Here is a 25525-nt window from a genome sequence, read left to right as displayed (position 1 = left end):
ACCTACTGACCAAAAAAAAGACGTGACTATGAAATGTATATTTTTCTCAATGACATATATTGCAAAATAAATCAAAATAAACGACAAAGAACAACAGGCAGTTGTAGTACATAAAGTACTACAAGACAAAAGACAAAACAGCTCACTCAATCAAGTCTTGTGGTCTTCTAAGTATAAAAGTAAAGCTTGCTTTCGTATAACAGTCTTGAAAAAGTAATGGACTGGGATAATGTCTTAATGCAGTGTGTGAAGAATCCATTACTTTACCTTGTATGCAATACAAATTGCATTATTGTGGAAGCACCTTATCGAAGAATATGAATCACACTGTTTGAGAAGGTTTGAATCCTAAACAACCTGCCTACACATTGTTTGAAGTACAATAGACCAACATAGCTACTGTAGTAGGTCAAAGCTGTGTGTGGGATAACCTGGTGCTCATGTGAATTTCAGACCAATGCCTACTTCTCACTTAAAACATATTTTTTGGTTTCTAATGAATCAATATGGACTGGCAGTCGATGTGTGTTTTGTGTGTGTGTGTGTGTGTCTGCCATTATTAAGAGCTTTTAATGTGGTCAGTTTGTTTGTCTATTGATCATTCAGTAAGGCCTCCGCCTCTGTCTTGGATCGTGATTGGCCTTGACAAGAAATCATCTTAAAAGATGGACCCCAAAAAACAATGATTGATTTCCAGGAAGGATGGGGGGACAAGGGTGTGTTTTGACTCAAGTTGGAGTTTTCTGAAAAGTGTCAGAGTTAAATATCAATGTTAATGATATTTAATAAATCTGCTGCCAGCCATCTGACTCCTGTAGTGTAAAAAGACTGACTGACTGCCTGAGAGAGGAGGTTCATAGTGCCCTGGGGTTGCAAAGGAAGGATATATTACTGTAAACTTTGGAAATACAGGTAGCCTTCTCCATCCCAACCAGCACAGACACACACACAAACACACGCACACAGACACACATTAACACACACACACACTGGGGCGGCAGGGTAGCCTAGTGGTTAGAGCGTTAGACTAGTAACCGAAAGGTTGCAAGTTCATATCCCCGAGCTGACAAGGTACACATCTGTTGTTCTGCCCCTGAACAGGCAGTTAACCCACTGTTCCTAGGCAGTCATTGAAAATAAGAATTTGTTCTTAACTGACTTGCCTAATTAAATAAAGATAAAAAAATAAAAATGCACACACATAATCAAATCAACTCCTATCTACAGGTTCATGTATGAATTAGTGTCTGTGAGCATGTCAGTGTTGTTGTAAGGCTGCCAATAAGAGGATGAAGAACAGGTAGCCTTCTCCAACCCAATCAGCACATACACTTAACTCCATTTCAATTCATCACCAGATTTTCCTTTTTCTGCAGTTCCATATCAACTCTCCACTCAACTACTCTAGCCATACCCTTCCACCTCTTCTGCTCCCACTCAACTACTCTAGCCATACCCTTCCACCTCTTTTGCTCCCACTCAACTACTCTAGCCATACCCTTCCACCTCTTCTGCTCCCACTCAACTACTCTATAGCCATACCCTTCCACCTCTTCTGCTCCCACTCAACTACTCTAGCCATACCCTTCCACCTCTTCTGCTCCCACTCAACTACTCTAGCCATACCCTTCCACCTCTTCTGCTCCCACTCAACTACTCTAGCCATACCCTTCCACCTCTTCTGCTCCCACTCAACTACTCTAGCCATACCCTTCCACCTCTTCTGCTCCCACTCAACTACTCTAGCCATACCCTTCCACCTCTTCTGCTCCCACTCAACTACTCTAGCCATACCCTTCCACCTCTTCTGCTCCCACTCAACTACTCTAGCCATACCCTTCCACCTCTTCTGCTCCCACTCAACTAGTCTAGCCATACCCTTCCACCTCTTCTGCTCCCACTCAACTACTCTAGCCATACCCTTCCACCTCTTCTGCTCCCACTCAACTACTCTAGCCATACGCTTCCACCTCTTCTGCTCCCACTCAAAACCAATGTCCTGAAGACAAGGGGTTGCCATTAATGACACATCCGACAACAGTGAGAGTAGAGAGGGAAAAAGAGAGCGAGAGCTCCCTGGCGTCTGTGGTGTGTGCGTTGGCTGTAGGACAAGGTGTTCTGTTGGTCTTACTCTGTAATTACTCATCTGATAGCCAACCTATCTATGTCTCTCACACACACGGCAGGAACTTTATGGCCACCACAATGATGCACACCAATCTGAGTGTGCACACTAAATACTTCCCTGTAGCCCATTCAGCCACAGCACAGGGAAGACCCCTTTTCTGCTTTATATATTCAAATACACCTTAGCCAAATACATTTAAACTCAGTTTTTCACAATTCCTGACATTTAATCCTAGTAAAAATTCTCTGTTTTAGGTCAATTAGGATCACAACTTGATTTTAAGAATGTGAAATGTCAGAATAATAGTAGAGATAATAATTTATTTCAGCTTGTATTTCTTTCATCACATTCCCAGTGGGTCAGAAGTTTATATACACTCAATTAGTATTTGGTAGCATTGCCTTTATATTGTTTAATATGGGTAAAACGTTTCAGGTAGCCTTCCACAAGCTTCCCTGTAACGAATCTCTTCGTCGTCTGAGGAGGAGTAGGAAATATCGGACCAATATGCAGCGTGGTAAGTGTTCGTCATATTTATTACACTGAACAGAGGAAACAAACGAACAAGCGAATAAAGAAAAAACGAAACAGTCCCGAATGGTGAAAAACACTGAAACAGAAAATAACCTCCCACAAACAAGAGTGGGAAAACAGGCTACCTAAGTATGGTTCTCAATCAGAGACAACGATTGACAGCTGCCTCTGATTGGGAACCATACCAGGCAAAACACATAGAAATACAATCACAAGAACAAAACAGAGTGCCCACCCCAACTCACGCCCTGACCAATCTAAAATAGAAACATACAAAAGGAACTAAGGTCAGGACGTGACAGTACCCCCCCCCCAAAGATGCGGACTCCGGCCGCAAAACCTAATGCCATAGGGGAGGGTCTGAGTGGGCATCTGTCCACGGTGGCGGCTCTGGCGCGGGACGTGGACCCCACTCCACCTTAGTCTCGGCCCACTTAGGTGGCACCTTAGGAGCGGCAACCCTCGCTGCCGACCTCGGACTGGGGACCCTTGCAGCGGGCCCCGAATAGACGGGAGAATCATGCAGCGCCGGAGTGAAGGGTGACTCCGGCAGCGTCGGAGTGACGGGCGGCTCTGGCAGCTCCTGACTGACGGGTGGGTCTGGCAGCTCCTGACTGACGGGTGGCTCTGGCAGCTACTGACTGACGGGTGGCTCTGGCAGCTCCTGACTGACGGGCGGCTCTGGCAGCTCCTGACTGACGGGCGGCTCTGGCAGCTCCTGACTGACGGGCGGTTCTGGCAGCAGCTGACTGACGGGCGGCTCTGGCAGCTCCTCACTGACAGGCGGCTCTGGCAGCTCCTCACTGACGGGCGGCTCCTGACTGACGGGCGGCTCTGGAAGAGCTGGACAGGAGGGAGACTCTGGAAGCGCTGGACAGGAGGGAGACTCTGGAAGCGCTGGACAGGAGGGAGACTCTGGAAGCGCTGGACAGGCGGGAGCACCTGGAGGGAGGAGACGGAGAGACAGCCTGGTGCCCGGGGCTGCCACAGGAGGCCTGGTGCGTGGAGAAGGCACCGGATGGACTGGACCGTGGAGGCGCACTGGAGGTCTCGAGCACCGAGCATGCACAACCTGTCCTGGCTGGATACTCCCCGTAGCCCGGCAAGTGCGGCGGGGTGGGACAGACCGCATTGGGCTGTGCTGGCGAACCGGGGACACCGTGCGTAGGGCTGGTGCCATATAACCTGGGCAGAGGAGACGCACTGGAGACCAGATGCGCTGAGCCGGATTCATTGATCCTGGCTCGATGCCCACTCTAGCCCGGCCGATACGAGGAGCTGCGATGTAGCGCACCGGGCTATGCCTGCGGACTGGCATAACACGGTGCCTGCCCGGTCCACCTCTCACCGCGGTAAGCACGGGGAGTTGGCTCAGGTCTCCTACCTGACTCCTACCTGACACACTCCCCGTGTGCCACACTCCCCGTGTGCCCCCCCCCCCCCAATACATTTTTGGGGCTGCCTCTCGTCCTTGTTGCGCTGCCGTGCTAACTCCTCATAACGTGGCCGCTCGGCTTTAGCTGCCTCCAGCTCTTCCCTTGGGCAGTAATATTCCCCAGCCTGTGCCCAGGGTCCCCTACCGTCCAAAATCTCCTCCCATGTCCAGGAGTCCAGAACCCTCTGCTCCTGGTTACCACGCTGCTTGGTCCGGTTGTGGTGGGTGGTTCTGTAACGAATCTCTTCGTCGTCTGAGGAGGAGTAGGAAATATCAGACCAATATGCAGCGTGGTAAGTGTTCATCATATTTATTACACTAGGGCCTCCCGGGTGGCGCAGTGGTTAAGGGCGCTGTACTGCAGCGCCAGCTGTGCCACCAGAGACTTTGGGTTCGCGCCCAGGCCAGGCTCTGTCGTAACCGACCGGGAGGTCTGTGGGGCGATGCAAAATTGGCCTAGCGTCGTCCGGGTTAGGGAGGGTTTGGCCAGTAGTGAAATCCTTGTCTCATCGCACACCAGCGACTCCTGTGGCGGGCCCGGCGCAGTGCGCGCTAAACAAGGTTGCCAGGTGCACTGTGTTTCCTCCGACACATTGGTGTGGCTGGCTTCCAGGTTGGATGGCGCTGTGTTAAGAAGCAGTGCGGCTTGGTTGGGTTGTGTATCGGAGGACGCATGACTTTCAACCTTCATCTCTCCCGAGCCCGTACGGGAGTTTTAGCGATGAGAGAAGATAGTAGCTACTAAAAACAATTGGATACCACGAAATTGGGGAGAAAAAAGTTTTCCCACAAACAAGAGTGGGAAAACAGGCTACCTAAGCAGTTCTGCCCACCAATTTTCTATAGGATTGAGGTCAGGGCTTTGTGATGGCCACTCCGATACTGTGACTTTGTTGTCCTTAAGCCATTTTGCCACAACTTTGGAAGTATGCTTGGGATCATTGTCCATTTGGAAGATCCATTTGCAACCAAGCTTTAACTTCCTGACTGATGTCTTGAGACGTTGCTTCAATATATCCACAGAATTTTCCTTCCCTCATGATGCCATCTATTTTGTGAAGTGCACCAGTCCCTCCTGCAGCAAAGCACCCCCACAACATGATGCTGCCAACCCCTGTGCTTCACGGTTGGGATGGTGTTCTTCGGCTTGCAAGCCTCCCCCTTTTCCTCCAAACATAATGATGGTCATTGTTGACAAACAGTTCTATTTTTGTTTAATGAAACCAGAGGACATTTCTCCAAAAAGTACTATCTTTCTCCCCATGTGCAGTTGCAAACCGTAGTCTGGCTTTTTTTTATGGCGGATTTGTAGCAGTGGCTTCTTTCTTGCTGAGCGGCCTTTCAGGTTATGTCGATATACGACTCGTTTTACTGTGGATATAGATACTTTTACACCTGTTTCCTCCAGCATCTTCACAAGGTCCTTGATTTGCACTTTTCGCACCAAAGCACGTTCATCTCTAGGAGACAGAACGCCTCTCCTTCCTGAGCGGTATGACGGCTGCGTGGTCCCATGGAGTTTATACTTGTGTACTATTGTTTGTACAGATGAATGTGTTACCTTCAGGCATTTGGAAATTGCTCCCAAGGATGAACCAGACATGTGGAGGTCTACAATTTTGTTTCTGAGGTCTTGGCTGATTTCTTTTGATTTTCCCATGATGTCAAGCAAAGAGGCACAGAGTTTGAAGGTAGGCTTTGAAATACATCCGCAGGTACATCTCCAATTGACTCAAATTATGTCAATTAACTTATCAGAAGCTTCTAAAGCCATGACATCATTTTCTGGAAGTTGTTTAAAGGCACATTCAACTTAGTGTATGTAAACTTCTGACCCACTGGAAATGTGATACAGTGAATTAGAAGTGAAATAATCTGTCTGTAAACAATTGTTGGAAATATTACTACTGCACAGAGTAGATGTCCTAACCGACTTGCCAAAACCATAGTTTGTTAACAATACATTTGTGGAGTGGTTGAAAATCGAGTTTTAATGATTCCAACCTAAGAGTATGTAAACTTCCGACTTCAACTGTATATACTGTATGTATGTGTGTGTGTGTGTGTGTATGTGTGTGTGTACCTGGAAGAATCCTGGAGGTACGGGTCCCACTGGCATTCCCTCTCCTGGGGGAAGGTTTCCAAGTATGGGACTGGGAGCTGCTGCTGCACTCTGGAAGACACACACACAAAGTCAGGTTAGGTCATGAGGATGGTGTATCAGTGAGGCGGTAACTGTCAACACACTCATGCAGAAAAGGTCCAAAGACATCCAAAATTCCAACACCAGGAGACACTGAACCCTAGGAAAATCCATAATCCAGCCGATGACTACCTATAATCCAGCCCATGACTACAACTAATCCAGCCCATGACTACCTATAATCCAGGACATGACTACCTATAATCCAGCCCATGACTACCTATAATCCAGGACATGACTACCTATAATCCAGCCCATGACTACCTATAATCAAGAACATGACTACCTATAATCCAGCCCATGACTACATATATTCCAGGACATGACTACCTATATTCCAGGACATGATTACCTGTAATCCAGCCCATGACTACCTGTAATCCAGGACTTGACTACCTATAATCCAGCCCATGACTACATATATTCCAGGACATTACTACCTATAATCCAGCCCATGACTACCTATAATCCAGCCCATGACTACCTATAATCCAGGACATGACTTCCTATAATTCAGGACATGACTACCTATAATCCAGCCCATGACTACCTATAATCCAGGACATGACTACCTATAATTCAGGAAATGTCTACCTATAATTCAGGACATGACTACCTATAATCCAGGACATGACTACCTATAATCCAGCCCATGACTACCTATAATCCAGCCCATGACTACCTATATTCCAGGACATGACTACCTATAATCCAGCCCATGACTACCTATAATCCAGGACATGACTACCTATAATCCAGCCTATGACTACCTATAATGCGGTCCGTGACTACCTATAATCCAGCCTATGACTACCTATAATCCAGCCTATGACTACCTATAATCCAGCCCATGACTACCTATAATCCAGCCTATGACTACCTATAATCCGGTCCGTGACTACCTATAATCCAGCCTATGACTACCTATAATCCGGTCCGTGACTACCTATAATCCGGCCCATGACTAGCTATAATCCAGCCCATGACTACATATATTCCAGGACATTACTACCTATAATCCAGCCCATGACTACCTATAATCCAGGACATGACTACCTATAATCCAGGACATGACTACCTATAATTCAGGAAATTTCTACCTATAATCCAGCCCATGTCTACCTATAATCCAGCCCATGACTACCTATAATCCAGCCCATGACTACCTATAATCCAGCCCATGACTACCTATAATCCAGCCCAAGACTACCTATATTCCAGGACATGACTACCTATAATCCAGCCCAAGACTACATATACCAGGACATGATTACCTATAATCCAGCCCATGACTACCTATAATCCAGCCCATGACTACCTATAATCCGGCCCATGACTACCTATAATCCAGCCCAAGTCTACCTATATTCCAGGACATGACTACTTATAATCCAGCCCATGACTACCTATAATCCAGGACATGACTACCTATAATTCAGGAAATGTCTGCCTATAATTCAGGACATGACTACCTATAATCCAGCCCATGAATACCTATAATCCAGTTCATGACTACCTATAATCCAGCTCATGACTCCCTATAATCCAGCCCATGACTACCTATTATACAGGAGCAGATCATAACAGTAGCCCAGTTTGTTATCATGTCGTGATCAAACGAGTCTCCCCTCCATCCTCTGTCTCTGTGGGCTCTTTCCTGTGTGTGTTCCTGACCTGGCACTGTGGCATCGTGGCAGGCCAGCCGCCCAGGTTATTTTTACTCTTTATATTGTTCTCTCTCAGACGGGTGGCGCGGGCACGTTTCACCACTGCCTTGGACTGCTTCCTGTGCTATAGTACAAACTCCCCAATACACCACCAGGCAACGGCTATGGGCAGGGAGGCAGGGAGATGGACACGGACAGGAGCGTAATTAAGGGTCAAGGTTCAGAGGTAGGGGATAGAGGCGAGATGCTGGCGGCCCGCAAAGAGGTGGTGAGTGGTCCAACACATTGGTGAGTGATAGGGAAGACAGTCTACACCCTTCCCACACACACACAGTCTCCCAAACATTACAATACCACAACTACAACCTCCACCTGTTAGTTATGGTTTCTCTGCACAGACAACATATAGGATTCTTCTAATGTATACTATCTAACTGTTAATAGTCATAAATAAAAAGTATCAGTATCAGCAGCTTTGTATCAAACGTGGTCCGCAAAACAATAAACATTTCAGTAAATGCAGTTTCTTGCTGTTTGTCTGCATATCTTCTCACTCCCTCTCTCCCTCTTCTCTGCCTCTCTCTCCACCCCTCCACACTTTCCTGTCATCTCTCTGTCGTCCTCTCTCCCCCTCTTCCTTCATCCTCTACCTCTCCCTCCTTCGGCATAGACTGTGAGACAGACCCAAACTCTGAAGCTTCCGCTGGCTGATTTGTTTTAGGTCAGACTGCAACACAGTTACTAATCAGAGCCAAGATAATGGCAAACTACTCCCACCCCACTGTGTGGGGACAGGACACATACAGTTCTTGTGTTGAAATTGCACTGCTCTATGTAAACAGAGTGTGTGTATTTGGCTTAAACAAATGAAGGTATGGATGGAAGGCTCAGTGGCGGAGAACATTGTTCAGGACAGGTGTGTGGCATATGTGTTTGTGTGTGTGTTCACAGTACTGCACTCTATCTGGGAATGGTAGTGTTCTTTTCCCCTGCCTTCATTTCTCCTCTCACTCTGGATTACCCAGCATGCTTTCCACTCACTGGCAGTCTGGAGGTCTGCTGAGTCTGCCTTCTCAGAGATAGAGGGGGGGGGAGAAATATCTACCTGACCTGCTGACTAAGCAGCCTTTTCCAAATAAACCAACAAGAAAAACATCAAGATATTCCCTGCCCCCACTGCACAGCAGCCTCCTTCACTGGGAGAAAACGACAACAACAGCCTTCCAGCCCTACGGCCGCTGCAACACACAACACAGACAGCCTCAACACAACAGCCTTCCAGCCCTACGGCCGATGCAACACACAACACAGACAGCCTCAACACAACAGCCTTCCAGCCCTACGGCCGCTGCAACACACAACACAGACAGCCTCAACACAACAGTCTTCCAGCCCTACGGCCGCTGCAACACACAACAGAGACAGCCTCAACACAACAGCCTTCCAGCCCTACGGCCGCTGCAACACACAACACAGACAGCCTCAACACAACAGCCTTCCAGCCCTACGGCCGCTGCAACACACAACACAGACAGCCTCAACACAACAGCCTTCCAGCCCTACGGCCGCTGCAACACACAACACAGACAGCCTCAACACAACAGTCTTCCAGCCCTACGGCCGCTGCAACACACAACAGAGACAGCCTCAACACAACAGCCTTCCAGCCCTACAGCTGCTGCAACACACAACACAGACAGCCTCAACACAACAGCCTTCCAGCCCTACAGCTGCTGCAACACACAACACAGACAGCCTCAACACAACAGCCTTTCAGCCCTACAGCTGCTGCAACACACAACACAGACAACCTCAACACAACAGCCTTCCAGCCGCTGCAACACACAACACAGACAGCCTCAACACAACAGCCTTCCAGCCCTACAGCCGCTGCAACACACAACACAGACAGCCTCAACACAACAGCCTTCCAAGCCCTACAGCTGCTGCAACACACAACACAGATAGCCTCAACACAACAGCCTTCCAGCCCTACAGCCCCTGCAACACAGACAGCCTCAACACAACAGCCTCCCAGCCCTACATGTCATCACAGGACAACCACAATAGTTTTTTATTTCTGAATTAAACTATATTTCACTTCGACTACAAGCACACCTTCTAAGCTTTCTTGTTAGAAACACAGTTGGTACGTCTTAGCCAAGTTGGACTGTGTGTGTTGGAGGGGGCTCAACAGTAGGTTTATGTTACTATGGTTTACAGATTAAACACAACCATTTGTGCACAGGCTCACTCCAAGAGTGAGATTAATACTGTTGTACTGTTGGACAGCATTGTTTGGTAGTGTGTGCAAGTTAAGGCCTGGTGTTCTAGCACCTAACCTGTTCAAACATTGAAACCGCACACACTGATTAAGAGTCTTCAGTCTACAGTTCACACAGAACCTTGTTTACACTTTGACAAGAGCTGAGAGTAGCATTGAGATCTGAGGTGTGTGTGTGTGGTTGTGTGCCTGCGCACGTGCGTGCGGGCGTCGGCGTGACTGAGGAAAGCTGAAGCAGGGGAAACACTCTGACCTCTCCTACTTAGACTACGCTAACCACCCTGTTACAGGATAACACTATGCTAACCACACTGTTACACTACGTTAACCACACTGTTACAGGGTTCCACTATGCTAACCTCACTGTTACATGGTTACACTACACTAACCACACTGTTACATGGTTACACTACACTAACCACACTGTTACACTACGCTAACCACACTGTTACAGGGTTACACTACGCTAACCACACTGTTACAGGTTTACACTACACTAACCACACTGTTACACTATGCTAGCCACATTGTTACAGGATTACACTAAACTAACCACACTGTTACACTATGCTAGCAACATTGTTACAGGGTTACACTATGCTAACCACACTGTTACAGGGTTACACTACGCTAACCACACTGTTACACTATGCTAGCCACATTGTTACAGGGTTACACTATGCTAACCACACTGTTACAGGGTTACACTATGTTAACCACATTGTTATAGAGTTACACTATGCCATCCACACTTTTACACTATGCTAACCACACTGTTACAGGGTTACACTATGTTAACCACATTGTTATAGAGTGACACTACGCCATCCACACTTTTACACTATGCTAACCATACTGTTACAGGGTTACACTATGCTAACCACACTGTTACAGGGTTACACTATGTTAACCACATTGTTATAGAGTGACACTACGCTAACCACACAGTTACACTATGCTAACCTCACTGTTACAGGGTTACACTATGTCATTCACACTGTTACAGGGTTACACTATGTTAACCACACTGTTACAGGGTTACACTATGTTAACCACATTGTTATAGAGTGACACTACGCTAACCACACTGTTACACTATGCTAACCTCACTGTTACAGGGTTACACTATGCCATTCACACTGTTACAGGGTTACACTATGTTAACCTCACTGTTACAGAGTTACACTATGTTAACCTCACTGTTACAGAGTTACACTATGTGAACCTCACTGTTACAGAGTTACACTATGTTAACCTCACTGTTACAGGGTTACACTATGTTAACCACACTGTTACAGGGTTACACTATGTTAACCACACTGTTACAGAGTTACACTATGTTAACCACACTGTTACAGGGTTACACTACGCCATCCACACTGTTACACTATGCTAACCTCACTGTTACAGGGTTACACTATGCTAACCACACTGTTACAGGGTTACACTATGCTAACCACATTGTTATAGAGTTACACTACGCCATCCACACTGTTACACTATGCTAACCTCACTGTTACAGGGTTACACTATGCTAACCACATTGTTATAGAGTAACACTACGCCATCCTCTGTTACAGCTTGGCACACCTGTATTTGGGTTGTTCTCATATTCTTCTCTGCAGATCATCTCAAGCTCATGTTGGATGGGGAGCATCGCTGCACAGCTATAGTTAGGTCTCTCCAGAGATGTTCGATCAGGTTTAAGTCCGGGCTCTGGCTGGGCCACTCAAGGACATTCAGAGACTTGTCCTGAAGCCACTCCTGCGTTGTCTTGGCTGTGTGGCTTGGGTTGTTGTCCTCTTTTAAGGTGAACCTTAGCACCAGTCTGAGGTCCCGAGCGCTCTGGAGAAGGTTTTCATCAAGGATCGCTCTGCACTTTGCTCCGTTCATCTTTCCCTTGATCCTGACTAGTCTCTCAGTTCCTGCCACTGAAAAACATCCCCACAGCATAATGCTGCCACCACCATGCTTCACCGTAGGGATGGTGCCAGATTTCCTCCAGACGTGAAGCTTGGCATTCAGGCCAAAAAGTTAAATGTTGGTTTCATTAGACCAGAGAATCTTGTTTCTCATGGTCTGAGTCCTTTAGGTGCCTTTTGGCAAACACCAAGCGGGCTGTCATGTGCCCTTTACTGAGGAGTGGCTTCCGTCTGGCCACTCTACCATAAAAGCCTGATTGATGGAGTGCTGCAGAGATGGTTGTCCTTCTGGAAGGTTCTCCCATCTCCACAGAGGAACTCTGGAACTCTGTCAGAGTGGCCATCGGGTTCTTGGTCACCTCCCTGACCAAGACCCTTCTCCCCCGATTGCCCAGTTTGGCCAGGCGGTCAGCTCTAGAACGAGTCTTGATGGTTCCAATATTCTTCCATTTAAGAATGATGGAACCACTGTGTTCTTGGGGACCTTCAATGCTGCAGAACTGTTTTGGTACCCTTCCCCAGACCTGTGCCTCAACACAATCTTGTCTCAGAGCTCTACAGACAATTCCTTGAACCTCATGGCTTGAACTGTCAACAATGGCACCTAATATAGACAGGTGTGCCTTTCCAAATCATGTCCAATCAATTGAATTTACCACAGGTGGACTCCAATCAAGTTGTAGAAACATCTCAAAAATGATCAATGGAAACAAGCTGCACCTGAGCTTCATTTCGAGTCTATACATTTTAATTCATTTGCAAAAAAATCTATCATCTGTTTTGCTTTGTCAACATGGGGTATTGTGTGTAGATTGATGAGGGAAAAATGAATTCAATCAATCAAATCATTTTAGAACAAGCTACAGTATAACGTAACAAAATGTGGAAAAAGTCAAGGTGTCTGAACACTTTCCGAATGCACTGCATCTTACTCTCTATCTTTCTCATTCCTTATTAATCTAAAGCTGTTACTTTCAATATTTTTTTATTCATAACTCTGGTTAGTAGCCCTGTTCTGTGTACCTGCATTCTTTGCTTGTGCTTGTGTGTCTCCGTGTGTGTGTGTGTGTGTGTGTGTGTGTGTGTGTGTGTGAGTGTGTGTGTGTGTGTGTGTGTGTGTGTGTGTGTGTGTGTGTGTGTGTGTGTGTGTGTGTGTGTGTGTGTGTGTGTGTGTGTGTGTGTGTGTGTGTGTGTGTGTGTGTGTGTGTGTGTGTGTGTGTGTGTGAGTGTGTCAGGGGAGAGTGGTGTTCTCAGGAGTGTTCCACCACTGGGAGGGAGGAACTCATGTCTGCTGATTACAGAAGAGACTGAAGAGACGTGAGTGGAATCCCAAAACACTGTCATCTCTGTCTGTCAGCCTCAGTGTCTGGATCTCTGTCTCTCAGCCTCAGTGTCTGGATCTCTGTCTCTCAGCCTCAGTGTCTGGATCTCTGTCTCTCAGCCTCAGTGTCTGGATCTCTGTCTCTCAGCCTCAGTGTCTGGATCTCTGTCTCTCAGCCTCAGTGTCTGGATCTCTGTCTCTCAGCCTCAGTGTCTGGATCTCTGTCTCTCAGCCTCAGTGTCTGGATCTCTGTCTCTCAGCCTCAGTGTCTGGATCTCTGTCTCTCAGCCTCAGTGTCTGGATCCCTCTGTCTCTCAGCCTCAGTGTCTGGATCTCTGTCTCTCAGCCTCAGTGTCTGGATCTCTGTCTCTCAGCCTCAGTGTCTGGATCTCTGTCTCTCAGCCTCAGTGTCTGGATCTCTGTCTCTCAGCCTCAGTGTCTGGATCTCTGTCTCTCAGCCTCAGTGTCTGGATCTCTGTCTCTCAGCCTCAGTGTCTGGATCCCTCTGTCTCTCAGCCTCAGTGTCTGGATCTCTGTCTCTCAGCCTCAGTGTCTGGATCTCTGTCTCTCAGCCTCAGTGTCTGGATCCCTCTGTCGGTCTCAACACCAGCTCACACAGCCCAACCGTCTCACTCTGTTTCTCTTCTTTCCATACAACCTCACTCTGTCTCACTCTAACTTGCCTCATCCTGTATCTCTTCTTCTCTCCCTTTGTCACTTCACAATGTCTCACTCTATCTCCCTCAGTCTCAATCTCTGTCATCCTGCCTCTCTCTTTTTCTCTCACTCTCTCGCTCACCCACTATCACTTTCACTCACTCTACCGCCATCTGTTTGTCTGGCTATAGAATGATTGGACGCTACGACAAAAACAGTGTGTAAATGGAATGCAACACTGTATCTACAAACATGCTGACAAACAAGTCTTGTGTGATCTCCATTCTACAGTTTTTTCACCAGAGAGGAAGGCTAGTTAGGAAGTCTGCAGCCAGACAGAAGTTCTGGTAAACATGCCTGGGAAGGAAAGATGGGGGGTGGAGACAGATAGACAGGGAGGGAAAGGTGGGGGGTGGAGACGGATAGACAGGGAGGGAAAGGTGGGGGTGGAGACAGATAGACAGGGAGGGAAAGGTGTGGGTGGAGAAAGATAGACAGGGAGGGAAAGGTGTGGGGTGGAGACAGATAGACAGGGAGGGAAAGGTGGGGGGTGGAGACGGATAGACAGGGAGGGAAAGGTGGGGGTGGAGACAGATAGACAGATAGAGAAAGGGGGTGGTGGTGGGTGGAGACGGATAGACAGGGAGGGAAAGGGGGTGGGGGGGGTGGGTGGAGACGGATAGACAGGGAGAGAAAGGTGGGGGGTGGAGACAGATAGACAGGGAGGGAAAGGTGGGGGTGGAGACAGATAGACAGGGAGGGAAAGGTGGGGGTGGAGACAGATAGACAGGGAGGGAAAGGTGTGGGTGGAGAAAGATAGACAGGGAGGGAAAGGTGGGGGTGGAGGCAGATAGACAGGGAGGGAAAGGTGGGGGGTGGAGACAGATAGACAGGGAGGGAAAGGTGTGGGGTGGAGACAGATAGACAGGGAGGGAAAGGGGGTGGTGGTGGGTGGAGACGGATAGACAGGGAGGGAAAGGGGGTGGGGGAGGGTGGGTGGAGACGGATAGACAGGGAGAGAAAGGGGGTGGGGAGTGGGTGGAGACGGATAGACAGGGAGGGAAAGGGGGTGGGGGGGTGGGTGGAGACGGATAGACAGGGAGGGAAAGGGGGTGGGGGGTTGGGGGGTGGGTGGAGACGGATAGACAGGGAGAGAAAGGGGTGGGGGGTGGGTGGAGACGGATAGACAGGGAGGGAAAGGGGGTGTGGGTGGGTGGAGACGGATAGATAGGGAGGAAAGGGGGGGTGGAGAGAGGTGAGAGAAGAGAGTGAGAGATGGAAAGAGGGAGTCAGGGAGAGAAAGAGTGGGACAGGGTATGTGTGTGTGTGTTGTGTATAGTCTTACTGGTCTCAAGGCCAACATTAACACAGGAAATACAAATGACACAGCACAGGAAGGAACTCACTAACAGCTCCCTCCCTCCCGCCCTGCCCTCGACCCCCACTTCTCTTTCTCACTCCCTCCATCCTCTCAAATGCCATTAGTCCCCTTCCTGAATGAGGGAGGAGGAAATGGAGAAAAGATGCTACTCTGCATGAAAAACACACACACTAATGCACATCTGGGTTTGGTGGGTCTCAATAGATTTCTTTAGAGGAAAACAACCTGGTGTAAATAAGAGTATCAAGTTACGATTTGGTAATTACTCTCTACACTAATGGTGTGTGTGTGTAAATGTGCATGTGCGTATGTACGGTTGGCGCAGTTCCTTAGAACTGTACTGAGAATGGAAACCAGTAGTGGTGAAAAACAAACTTGAAGACTAAGCCAGGAGAGAAAAGGTTGTACTTGTCTGAAAGATGAGAATAGTTTCTCTGCTTTTACCATGCATTATTCACCGTCTCCCATGGCGACCGGAGACATTTCAGCACACTCCACTATTCACTCCTGAGCCTGCGCACGCTTGCTGCCCAACTCACCCAACTCACGGAAAGGTTTATAATCGCACCCTGACATTCACAGTTCCCCACCCAAAATACTGTACACTGTACTGTTCTGTACTGTTCTTTTACTTAGGGAGAGTGAGATAGTGTATCTACTCCCCACGAGAGGAGCCTTCTCTAACCCCTTCACGAGGTGTGTGTGCGTGCATGTATAGCAAATAGAGATGTGTGAAACTTAATCCTCAGTCTTAAAGATGCACTATTGTCACGGACGTCGTCGCGGAAATGACCGGACCAAGGTGCAGCATGGTCAGCGTACATTTTCCTTTATTTATGTAAATGTCGCCAACAAAACAAGAAACAAAGAAACGACCGTGAAGCTTACTAGGGCTATAGGGCCACTAACAAAGACAACTACCCACAAAATACAAAGGAAAAAAGGCTGCCTAAGTATGATTCCCAATCAGAGACAACGATAGACAGCTGTCCCTGATTGAGAACCATACCCGGCCAAAAGATAGAAACAGAAAACATAGAAATAAAGAAACTAGAATACCCACCCTAGTCACACCCTGGCCTACCCAAAATAGAGAATAAAAGCCTCTCTTTGGCCAGGGCGTGACAGTACCCCCCCCCCAAAAGGTGCGGACTCCGGCCTCTTTGGCCAGGGTGTGACAACTATGCAGAAATCGCGAAGCCATTTCCTGGCTGCTAAAATTCTAATAGTTTGCCTAATCTCAGTTTGTGTGTCAAAACAAGCAAGTATAGTGTAGAGAATCATTGTACCATCTAAACCGCTGTGAAATATATTTTACATAACCATAAAAATTGTATTTTCAGCTGTTTGAAGCTGGTGTACAAAAACAAAACTTAAGAACGGGAAGCATAGAAATAGTGCACATCTTCCGCTTCTTAGACTTGCTTTCAATGAGAATGACAGACCAATGACACACATTTCTATGTGAATTTGGTCAGGTCGCCCAAAAAGTTACATATTGCAGTTTTAAGTGTCCACGTTTGCACCGCTCAATAGCTAGCTTTTGAGTGGCGTGACCTATAGAGACGCTTGAGGGAGGACGGTCATGTGTGCCAAATCATGAAGAAGTGGTACTTGCTAACCAAGCAGTGTGACGTCCTATACACGTGATGTCCTCTCAGATCTCATGTAATTGTCCGTCTCAAAGCCCAGAAGAGTCACACAGAAGTAAATATTTATCACATCCAGAGTGCATGTCCACACAGGCAGACAGAATCCTCCAGTCAAAACCTCTCTTTTATCTACCCCTCCACCAATATTTTAAAAAGTCGAGAAATAGAAATAAGAAAAGCACAAGAAATAGAAATAAGAAAAACAAGAGAAAGTAAGTAAGCTATATACAGGTTCAGCTCCAGGGTCAGTGTCAACACCATATTTACAATGTGCAGGGATACTGGCGTGGTAGGGTTAGATATGTATAGAGGTAAGGTGACTAGGCATTATGATATATAATAAACAGAGTAGCAGCAGCGTATATGATGATTGTATGAGTCATGTGTGCTCCCTCTCCGGCCTCTAGGTCACCAGGCTGGTCGTCATGGCGCACACCTGTCACCAGCGTTACGTGCATAATGACACTCACCTGGACTCCATCACCTCCTTGATTACCTGCCCTTTATATGTCACTCCCTTTGGTTTCTTTGTTTATTATCAAATGTATTCACTCCCTGAACTTGCTTCCCGACTCTCAGCGTACATCGTTACAGTATGTGAGTGTGTGTGTAGAGTCAGTATGAATGTGTTATGGGTGTGTGAGCAAATGGTGTGTACGTGTGTGTGTGCGTGTGCGTGTGCGTGTGTGTGTGTGTGTGTGTGTGTGTGTGTGTGTGTGCGTGCGTGCGTGCGTGCGTGCGTGTGCGTGTGCGCGTGTGCGTACGTGCGTGCGTGTATAGACTGTGCATATAGAGTATGTGCAAAAATATAAATAAATAGAACGGTCTATTTAGTAGTGCTGAGCGATTAATCAACTGGTAATTACGATCTTGTCTCATCGCTGCAACTCCCCAACGGGCTCAGGAAAGGCGAAGGTCAAGTCTTGTGCCCTCCGAAAAATGCCCCGCCAAGCCACCCTGCCTCTTAACACACTGCTCGCTTAACCAGGAAGCCAGCCACACGAATTTGTCAGAGGAAACAACTTTCAGCTGATGACCGAAGTCAGCTTGCAGGCACCCGGAGTCGCTAGAGCACGATGAGTCAAGGAAATCCCTGCGGCCAAACCCTCCCCTAACCCAGACAATGCTGGGCCAATTGTGCGCCGCCCTATGGGGCTCCCGGTCACGGCCGGCTGTGACACAGCCTGGGATCGAACCCGAGGCTGTAGTGGTGCTTCAGCACTGCAATACAGTGCCTTACACTGCTGCACCACTCTGGAGTTTTTTTCAGCTATTAAACAACTAATTGTCCGACGTTGGATCAATTCCTTGATTTTAGTTAATTTTCTTTTTGCCCACGCTCTGTTTCTGTAGAGAGAAATCAAATCATTCATGAGAGAAATCTGAGAAATCAAGTCAAGGCCTATGGAACGTTGGGGTGAAGGGAGTTGTAGTTTTCATTAAGCAAATATTCAAACTACTTATGTGCAGAAATGTGGTCATTAACTACAATGATCATAATCCATTGCGCCAGAGACGGATCGGAGAGGAAGAGGCAAAGTGAGAGGTTTCACTCTCGCCAAAATCTGTCAAATATAAGCACAACATGTTTCTATGGGCTTATTTTGGGCCTAAGCTTGTCACCTGCCTTCCCGTCTTTGGGACAACAACTCCCATTGTTAGGGCATAGACATGAGCATCTCATCATTATATACAGATCTCTGGACGGATACACTTTTAAGCCTGCTACGTTAGCTTAGATACACATTGACCGCAGGAGAGAGAAATGTACACAACACAATGACGATAGGGACAAAGACAGTTCGTGAAAGTATACCTTATCTACTTTGAAAAACTTGTACAATTATTTAGTCAGACACCTCTGCAGCATACTTAGGCAGGCTAGCCTAGCTAAATAGGATGACTAAAGACAGTACAGTATGGGAAGCACATAACATTAGATGGCCTGGCTGGCTGACTGCCACTGCCTGACCAGAGATGAGATGATAACCTTTTCATGCATGAGTTCCAAATATCTTTAACGGTCACCCCAGCGTGAGCTTTTTTATGCATGTGATGTCAGAATGCACTCACTGTTCCAAAATGTGATTGTTACTCAACAGGACAGTTAACCCCCGCTGCCATCAAACGAAGGCACGCTGCCTGCTAATTATTTACAGGCTGTGTTTCAACTTGTCAAATTATTTTCAAACAAGTCTAATTTTCGAACAACAGTTTGAATTGAGGTGTGTTCCGTCTCCTCATGAATTCACATAGAAGTAGCCCATTTCAATGTTGCGGAAAATTGACGTTAAAGGCATTACTGAGCCGGACACACTTCCCTTTTCGACAAGAGCCGAAGCACTTCCCCAGTGGTTTCACAGGTCAAGTATGCAGACATTTGCGCATCTCCAGTCAGAACAGAAGTTGCACAAACTTTTTCCCTCCTGGCACCTTATCTGGCTGGCATTGCCTTCATAGTTGTTTTCCTTACTGATAATAGTTTTGAACATATGTGCGTTACTATCAAATTAAGTGCCTTATTAAATTATCATTATAGTTTCTCAATCTTGTGTTGTCATTTCTACTGTAGCACACAGGTTGTATGGAGAATAATGTATTTACTGTTTCATTCACATTCTCCAGTACTGCTGACAAATCATGCATTCCAAATCTTGCATGGATTGTAATGGACACATACAGTTGAAGTCGGAAGTTTACATACACTAAGTTGACTGTGCCTTTAAACAGCTTAGACTATTCCAGAAAATGACGTCATGGCTTCATAAGCTTCTGACAGGCTAATTGACAAGGTTCATCCTTGGGACCAATTTCCAAATGCCTGAAGATACCACGTTCATCTGTACAAACAATAGTACGCAAGTATAAACACCATGGGACCACGCAGCTGTCATACCGCTCAGGAAGGAGACGCGTTCTGTCTCCTAGAGATGAATGTACTTTAGTGTTTAAAGTGCAAATCAATCCCAGAACAACAGAAAAGGACCTTGTGAAGATGCTGGAGGAAACAGGTACACAAGTATCTATATCCACAGTAAAACAAGTCTTATATTGACATAACCTGAAAGGCCACTCAGCAAGGAAGAAGCCACTGCTCCAAAACCTCCATAAAAAAATGCCAGACTACGGTTTGCAACTGCACATGGGGACAAAGATCGTACTTGTTGGAGAAATGTCCTCTGGTCTGATGAAACAAAAATAGAACTGTTTGGCCATAATGACCATTGTTATGTTTGGAGGAAAAAGGGGGAGCTTGCAAGCCGAAGAACACCATCCCAACCGTGAAGCACGGGGGTGGCAGCATCATGTTGTGGGAGTGCTTTGCTGCAGGAGGGACTGGTGCACTTCACAACATAGATGGCATCATGAGGGAGGGAAATTCTGTGGATATATTGAAGCAACATCTCAAGACATTAGTCTTGAAGTTAAAGCTTGGTCGCAAATAGGTCTTCCAAATGGACAATGACCCCAAGCATACTTCCAAAGTTGTGGCAAAATGGCTTAAGGACAACAAAGTCAAGGTATTGGCGTGGCCATCACAAAGCCCTGACCTCAATCCCATAGAAAATTTGTGGGCAGAACTGAAAAGGTGTGTGCGAGCAAAGAGACCTACAAACCTGACTCATTTACAGCAGCTCTGTCAGGAGGAATGGGCCAAAATTCACCCAACTTATTGTGGGAAGCTTGTGAAAGGCTACCTGAAACATTTGACCCAAGTTAAACAACTTAAAGGCAATGCTACCAAATACTATTTGAGTGTATGTAAACTTCTGACCCACTGGGAATGTGATGAAAGAAATACAAGCTGAAATAAATCATTCTCTCTACTATTATTCTGACATTTCACATTCTTAAAATGAAATGGTGATCCTAACTGGCCTAAAACAGGGAATTTTTACTTGGTAAATGTCAGGAATTGTGAAAAACTGAGTTTAAATGTATTTGGCTAAGGTATATGTAAACTTCCGACTTCAACTGTACATGTGTGTAAAATATTTATTTGAAGGTTGTACTGATTATGATGAGCTACTGCTAAGCTAATTGCCAGCTACAATATATGTGGCACCATGTTTGTTGACATCATTCAATGCATTCTGGTTGTCACATAAACATCTATCAGACAAAAGATGTTATAACAAAATGAGGTGAAGGGACACTTATGTTTCAAGTTAACTGCTGGATATGATTGATGGAAGCGAATGATGGTAGATTACACACCCCCTTCAACATGCATACTACAAACAGACCCAACTCCTCTTATAATCTCTGGTTGATGCGAAAAAACAACATGGCACACAAACTACACATCATTGGATTACTTTAGATTTTTAGAAAGTCTTTTACTCAATTATTTAGATCACTGATGAGCTCACCCGTGATGTGATGAATTGTAAATAGTAATTGCTATTAGCTAATTCATATTATGGTTTCTGTCAGCCGAGAGTTGGCTAAATATAACCGCTTGTGCTAAGTTACTCTTTCCTCAGTTAACACTATGACTAATGTAGGCTACATTTTCTGGTTTGAATGAGAATTGTGTTGCTAAAAAAGTGTTCTAATCACAATGGTTTAAGCATAAGCTGCAGGTATTTTGGTATTTCATTAGGATCCCCATTAGCTGTTGCAAAATCAGCAGCTACTCTTCCTGGGGTCCACACAAAACATAAAACATAATACAGAATGACATTATACAGAACATCATTAGACAAGAACAGCTCAATGACAGAACTACATACATTTTTAAAAAGGCAGACGTAGCCTACATATCAATGACTACACACAAACTATCTAGGCCAAATAGAAGAGAGGATTTGTGACGCAAGGTGTTGCTTTATCTGTTTTTTTAAACCAGGTTTGCTGATGCTTTGAGCAATATGAGGTGCAATGGAGTTCCATGCAATAAGGGCTCTATATAATACTTTATGTTTTCTTGAATTTGATCTAGATTTGAGGACTATGAAAAGACCCCTTGTGGCATGTCTGGTGGGATAAGTGTGTGTGTGTCAGAGCTCTGTGTAAATTGACTATGCAAACAATTTGGGATTTTCAACACATTAATGTTTCTTATAAAATGAAGAAGTGATGCAGTCAGTCTCTCTTCAGCTCTTAGCCAAGAGACTGACATGCATACTATTAATATTAGCCCTCTGATTACAATTAAGAGCAAAACATGCTGCTCTGTTCTGGGCCAGCTGCAGCTTAACTAGGTCTTTCCTTGCAGCACAGGACCACACGACTGGACTATAATCAAGATGAGACAAAACTAGAGCTTGCAGAACTTGCTTTTTGGAGTGTGGTGTCAAAAACCTAGAGCATCTCTTTATTACAGATAGACTTCTCCCCATCTTTGCAACCATTGAATCTATATGTTTTGACCATGACAGTTTATCTAAGGTAACGACAAGTAATTTAGTCTCCTCAACTTGTCCAACAGCCACACCATTCATTAACAGATTCAGCTGAGGTCTAGCACTTAATGTACCAAATACAATGCTGGACTGGGCTGTCCGCACCACCCTCTGTAGGGACATGCGATCGAGGGCGGTACAGTTGCTATACCAGTCAGGAAGTCCAGCGTCCAGTTGCAGAGGGAGGTGTTCAGTCCCAGGGTCACACGTCTGGTGATGAGGTTGGAGGGGACTATGGTGTTGAACACATTCTCACATAGGTATCTAGGTAGGTGCGGGCAGTGTGGAGTGCAATTGAGATTGCGTTGTCTATGGATCTGTTAGGGCAGTATGCAAATTGGAATGGGTCTAGGGTGTCTGGGATGATGGAGTTGATGTGTGCCATAACCAGCCTTTCAAAGCACTGTATAATTACAGATGTGAGTGATACAGGGCAGTAGTCATTGTGACAATTATCCTTAGAGTAATGGAACAAGATTAATGGTGGTCAGCTTGAGACATGGGGGTTACAGACTGGGACAAGAAGAGGTTAAAAATGACCGTGAATATGCCTGTCAGCTGATCTGCGCATGCTCTGAGAACGCACCCTGGAATACCGTCTGGCCCCGCGGCCTTGTGAGTGGTGACCTGATTAAAAACCTTACTCACGTCGGCCTCTGAGAGCAAGATAACCCAGCCAACTGGGTAGGCAAGGGGCCCTCATGCACAGCTCTGTGTTGTTTTTATAAAAGTGTGCATAAAATGCATTGAGTTTGTCTGGTAGAGAGGCATCGTTGGGCAGATCACAGCTGGGTCTTCCTTTGTAATCCGTAATGGACTGTAGCACCTGCTACATGCAGTGGTCGTCAGAGCCTGTGTAATAGGATTTCACCTTGTTCCTAAGCCGCATTAGGATAGCTTCAGATTCTGAGGACCGTTTCCCTACGGAGTGGTTCTTCCTGTTTGAGCTTCTGCTTGTAGACAGGACGCAGGAGTATAGAGTCATGATATGATTTGCCGAAGGGATGACGAAGGAGGGCCTTGAATGCATGCTTGTGGGTAGAGTAACGGTAGTCTAGGACTTTATCGACCCTAGTGGTGAAGGAGACCTGTTGATGGAAGATGGGCATCACGTCTTAATGGACATGGAATTAAAATCACTGGCAACAAGTAAAGCAGACCTCGGGTGCATGGTTTCCTGCTCGTTTACAGCCACGTACAGTTTAAGTGTCAGCTTGTTGTTATTCTTGGTCCTGAGGTGGAATACAGCAGTCACAATAACAACTGAAAACTCTCATGGGAGGTAGAAGGTTCGGCATTTGATCATCAGGTATTCCAAGACAGGTGAACAATGGGTCGAGACTTTTACTGCGTTAACCTCTCTAGGGTACGTGGGATGCTAGCGTCCCACTTGGCCACCATCCAGTGAGATTGCAGAGCGCCAAATTCAAATACAGAAATACTCATTATAGAAATTCAGAAAATATACAACTATTTTACATAGGTTTAAAGATTAACTTCTTGTGAATCCAACCACGGTGTCAGATTTCAAAAATGCTTTACGACGAAAGCATACCTTACAATTATTTGAGAACAGTGCCCAGCAGACAAATCATTACAAACAGTAACCAGCCAAGTAGAAGAGTTACACAAGTCAGAAATATAGATAAAATGAATCACTTACCTTTGATGGTCTTCATATGGTTGTACTCAGAAGACATTCATTTATTCAATAAATGTTCCTTTTGTTTGATAAAGTCTCTTTATATCCGAAAACCTCAGTTTTGTTCGCGCGTTTTCTTCAGGCTCAAACGCAGTCACAACAGGCAGACAAAAACATCCAAATTGTATCCGTAAAGTACATAGAAACATGTCAAACGATGTTTCTATTCAATCCTCAGGTTGTTTTTAGCCTAAATAATGGATAATATTTAAACCGGACAATAACGTCATCAATATAAAAATGTAAACAAGAAATGCACTCTCTCGTGATTGCGCATGAAAAAGCTCTGTGACACGGCAGGGTCCACTCATTCAGACTGCTCTTACTCCCTCATTTTTCAGAACAAAAGCCTGAAACAATTTCTAAAGACTGTTGACATCCAGTGGAAGGCATAGGAACTGCAATTTGAGTCCTAAATCAATGGATACTGTAATGGCATTGAATAGAAAACTACAACAAACAAAAAAATCCTACTTCCTGAATAGATTTTTCTCAGGTTTTCGCCTGCAAATCAGTTCTGTTATACTCACAAACTTTATTTGACCAGTTTTGGAAACTTTAGAGTGTTTTCTATCCAAATCCACTAATTACAGTGAGGCAAAAAAACGTATTTAGTCAGCCACCAATTGTGCAAGTTCTCCCACTTAAAAAGATGAGAGAGGCCTGTAATTTTCATCATAGGTACACTTCAACTATGACAGACAAAATGAGAAAAAAAATCCAGAAAATCATATTGTAGGATTTTTTATGAATTTATTTGCAAATGATGGTGGAAAATAAGTATTTGGTCACCTACAAACAAGTAAGATTTCTGGCTCTCTCTTCTTCTTTAAGAGGCTCCTCTGTCCACCTGTATTAATGGCACCTGTTTGAACCTGTTATCAGTATAAAAGACACCTGTCCACAACCCCAAACAGTCACACTCTAAACTCCACTATGGCCAAGACCAAAGAGCTGTCAAAGGACACCAGAAACAAAATTGTAGACCTGCACCAGGCTGGGAAGACTGAATCTGCAATAGGTAAGCAGCTTGGTTTGAAGAAATCAACTGTGTGAGCAATTATTAGGAAATGGAAGACATACAAGACCACTGTTAATCTCCCTCGATCTGGGGCTCCACGCAAGATCTCACCCCGTCAAAATTATCACAAGAACAGTGAGTTACAAGAGTCCCACTGATAGCAACTCTGCGATCGGAGATCATCAATCTTATTATCTAGTTACTGTACAT

General features: G+C 45.8%; 1 protein-coding gene across 1 annotated transcript in view; it reads right to left on the bottom strand.

Annotated features, from left to right (window-relative positions):
* Positions 1-25525, bottom strand: part of LOC109896022 (single-stranded DNA-binding protein 2) — a 121818-nt gene that overhangs the window by 21263 nt on the left and 75030 nt on the right. The window contains exon 5 of the mRNA XM_020490211.2: positions 6181-6270. Coding sequence (XP_020345800.1) covers positions 6181-6270 — 90 coding nt within the window. The remainder of the gene's footprint in view (positions 1-6180; positions 6271-25525) is intronic.

Source organism: Oncorhynchus kisutch, linkage group LG8, assembly GCF_002021735.2.
Source record: "Oncorhynchus kisutch isolate 150728-3 linkage group LG8, Okis_V2, whole genome shotgun sequence".
NCBI classification, from domain to species: Eukaryota; Metazoa; Chordata; class Actinopteri; order Salmoniformes; family Salmonidae; genus Oncorhynchus; species Oncorhynchus kisutch.
This window is presented reverse-complemented; position numbering and strand designations above follow the sequence as displayed.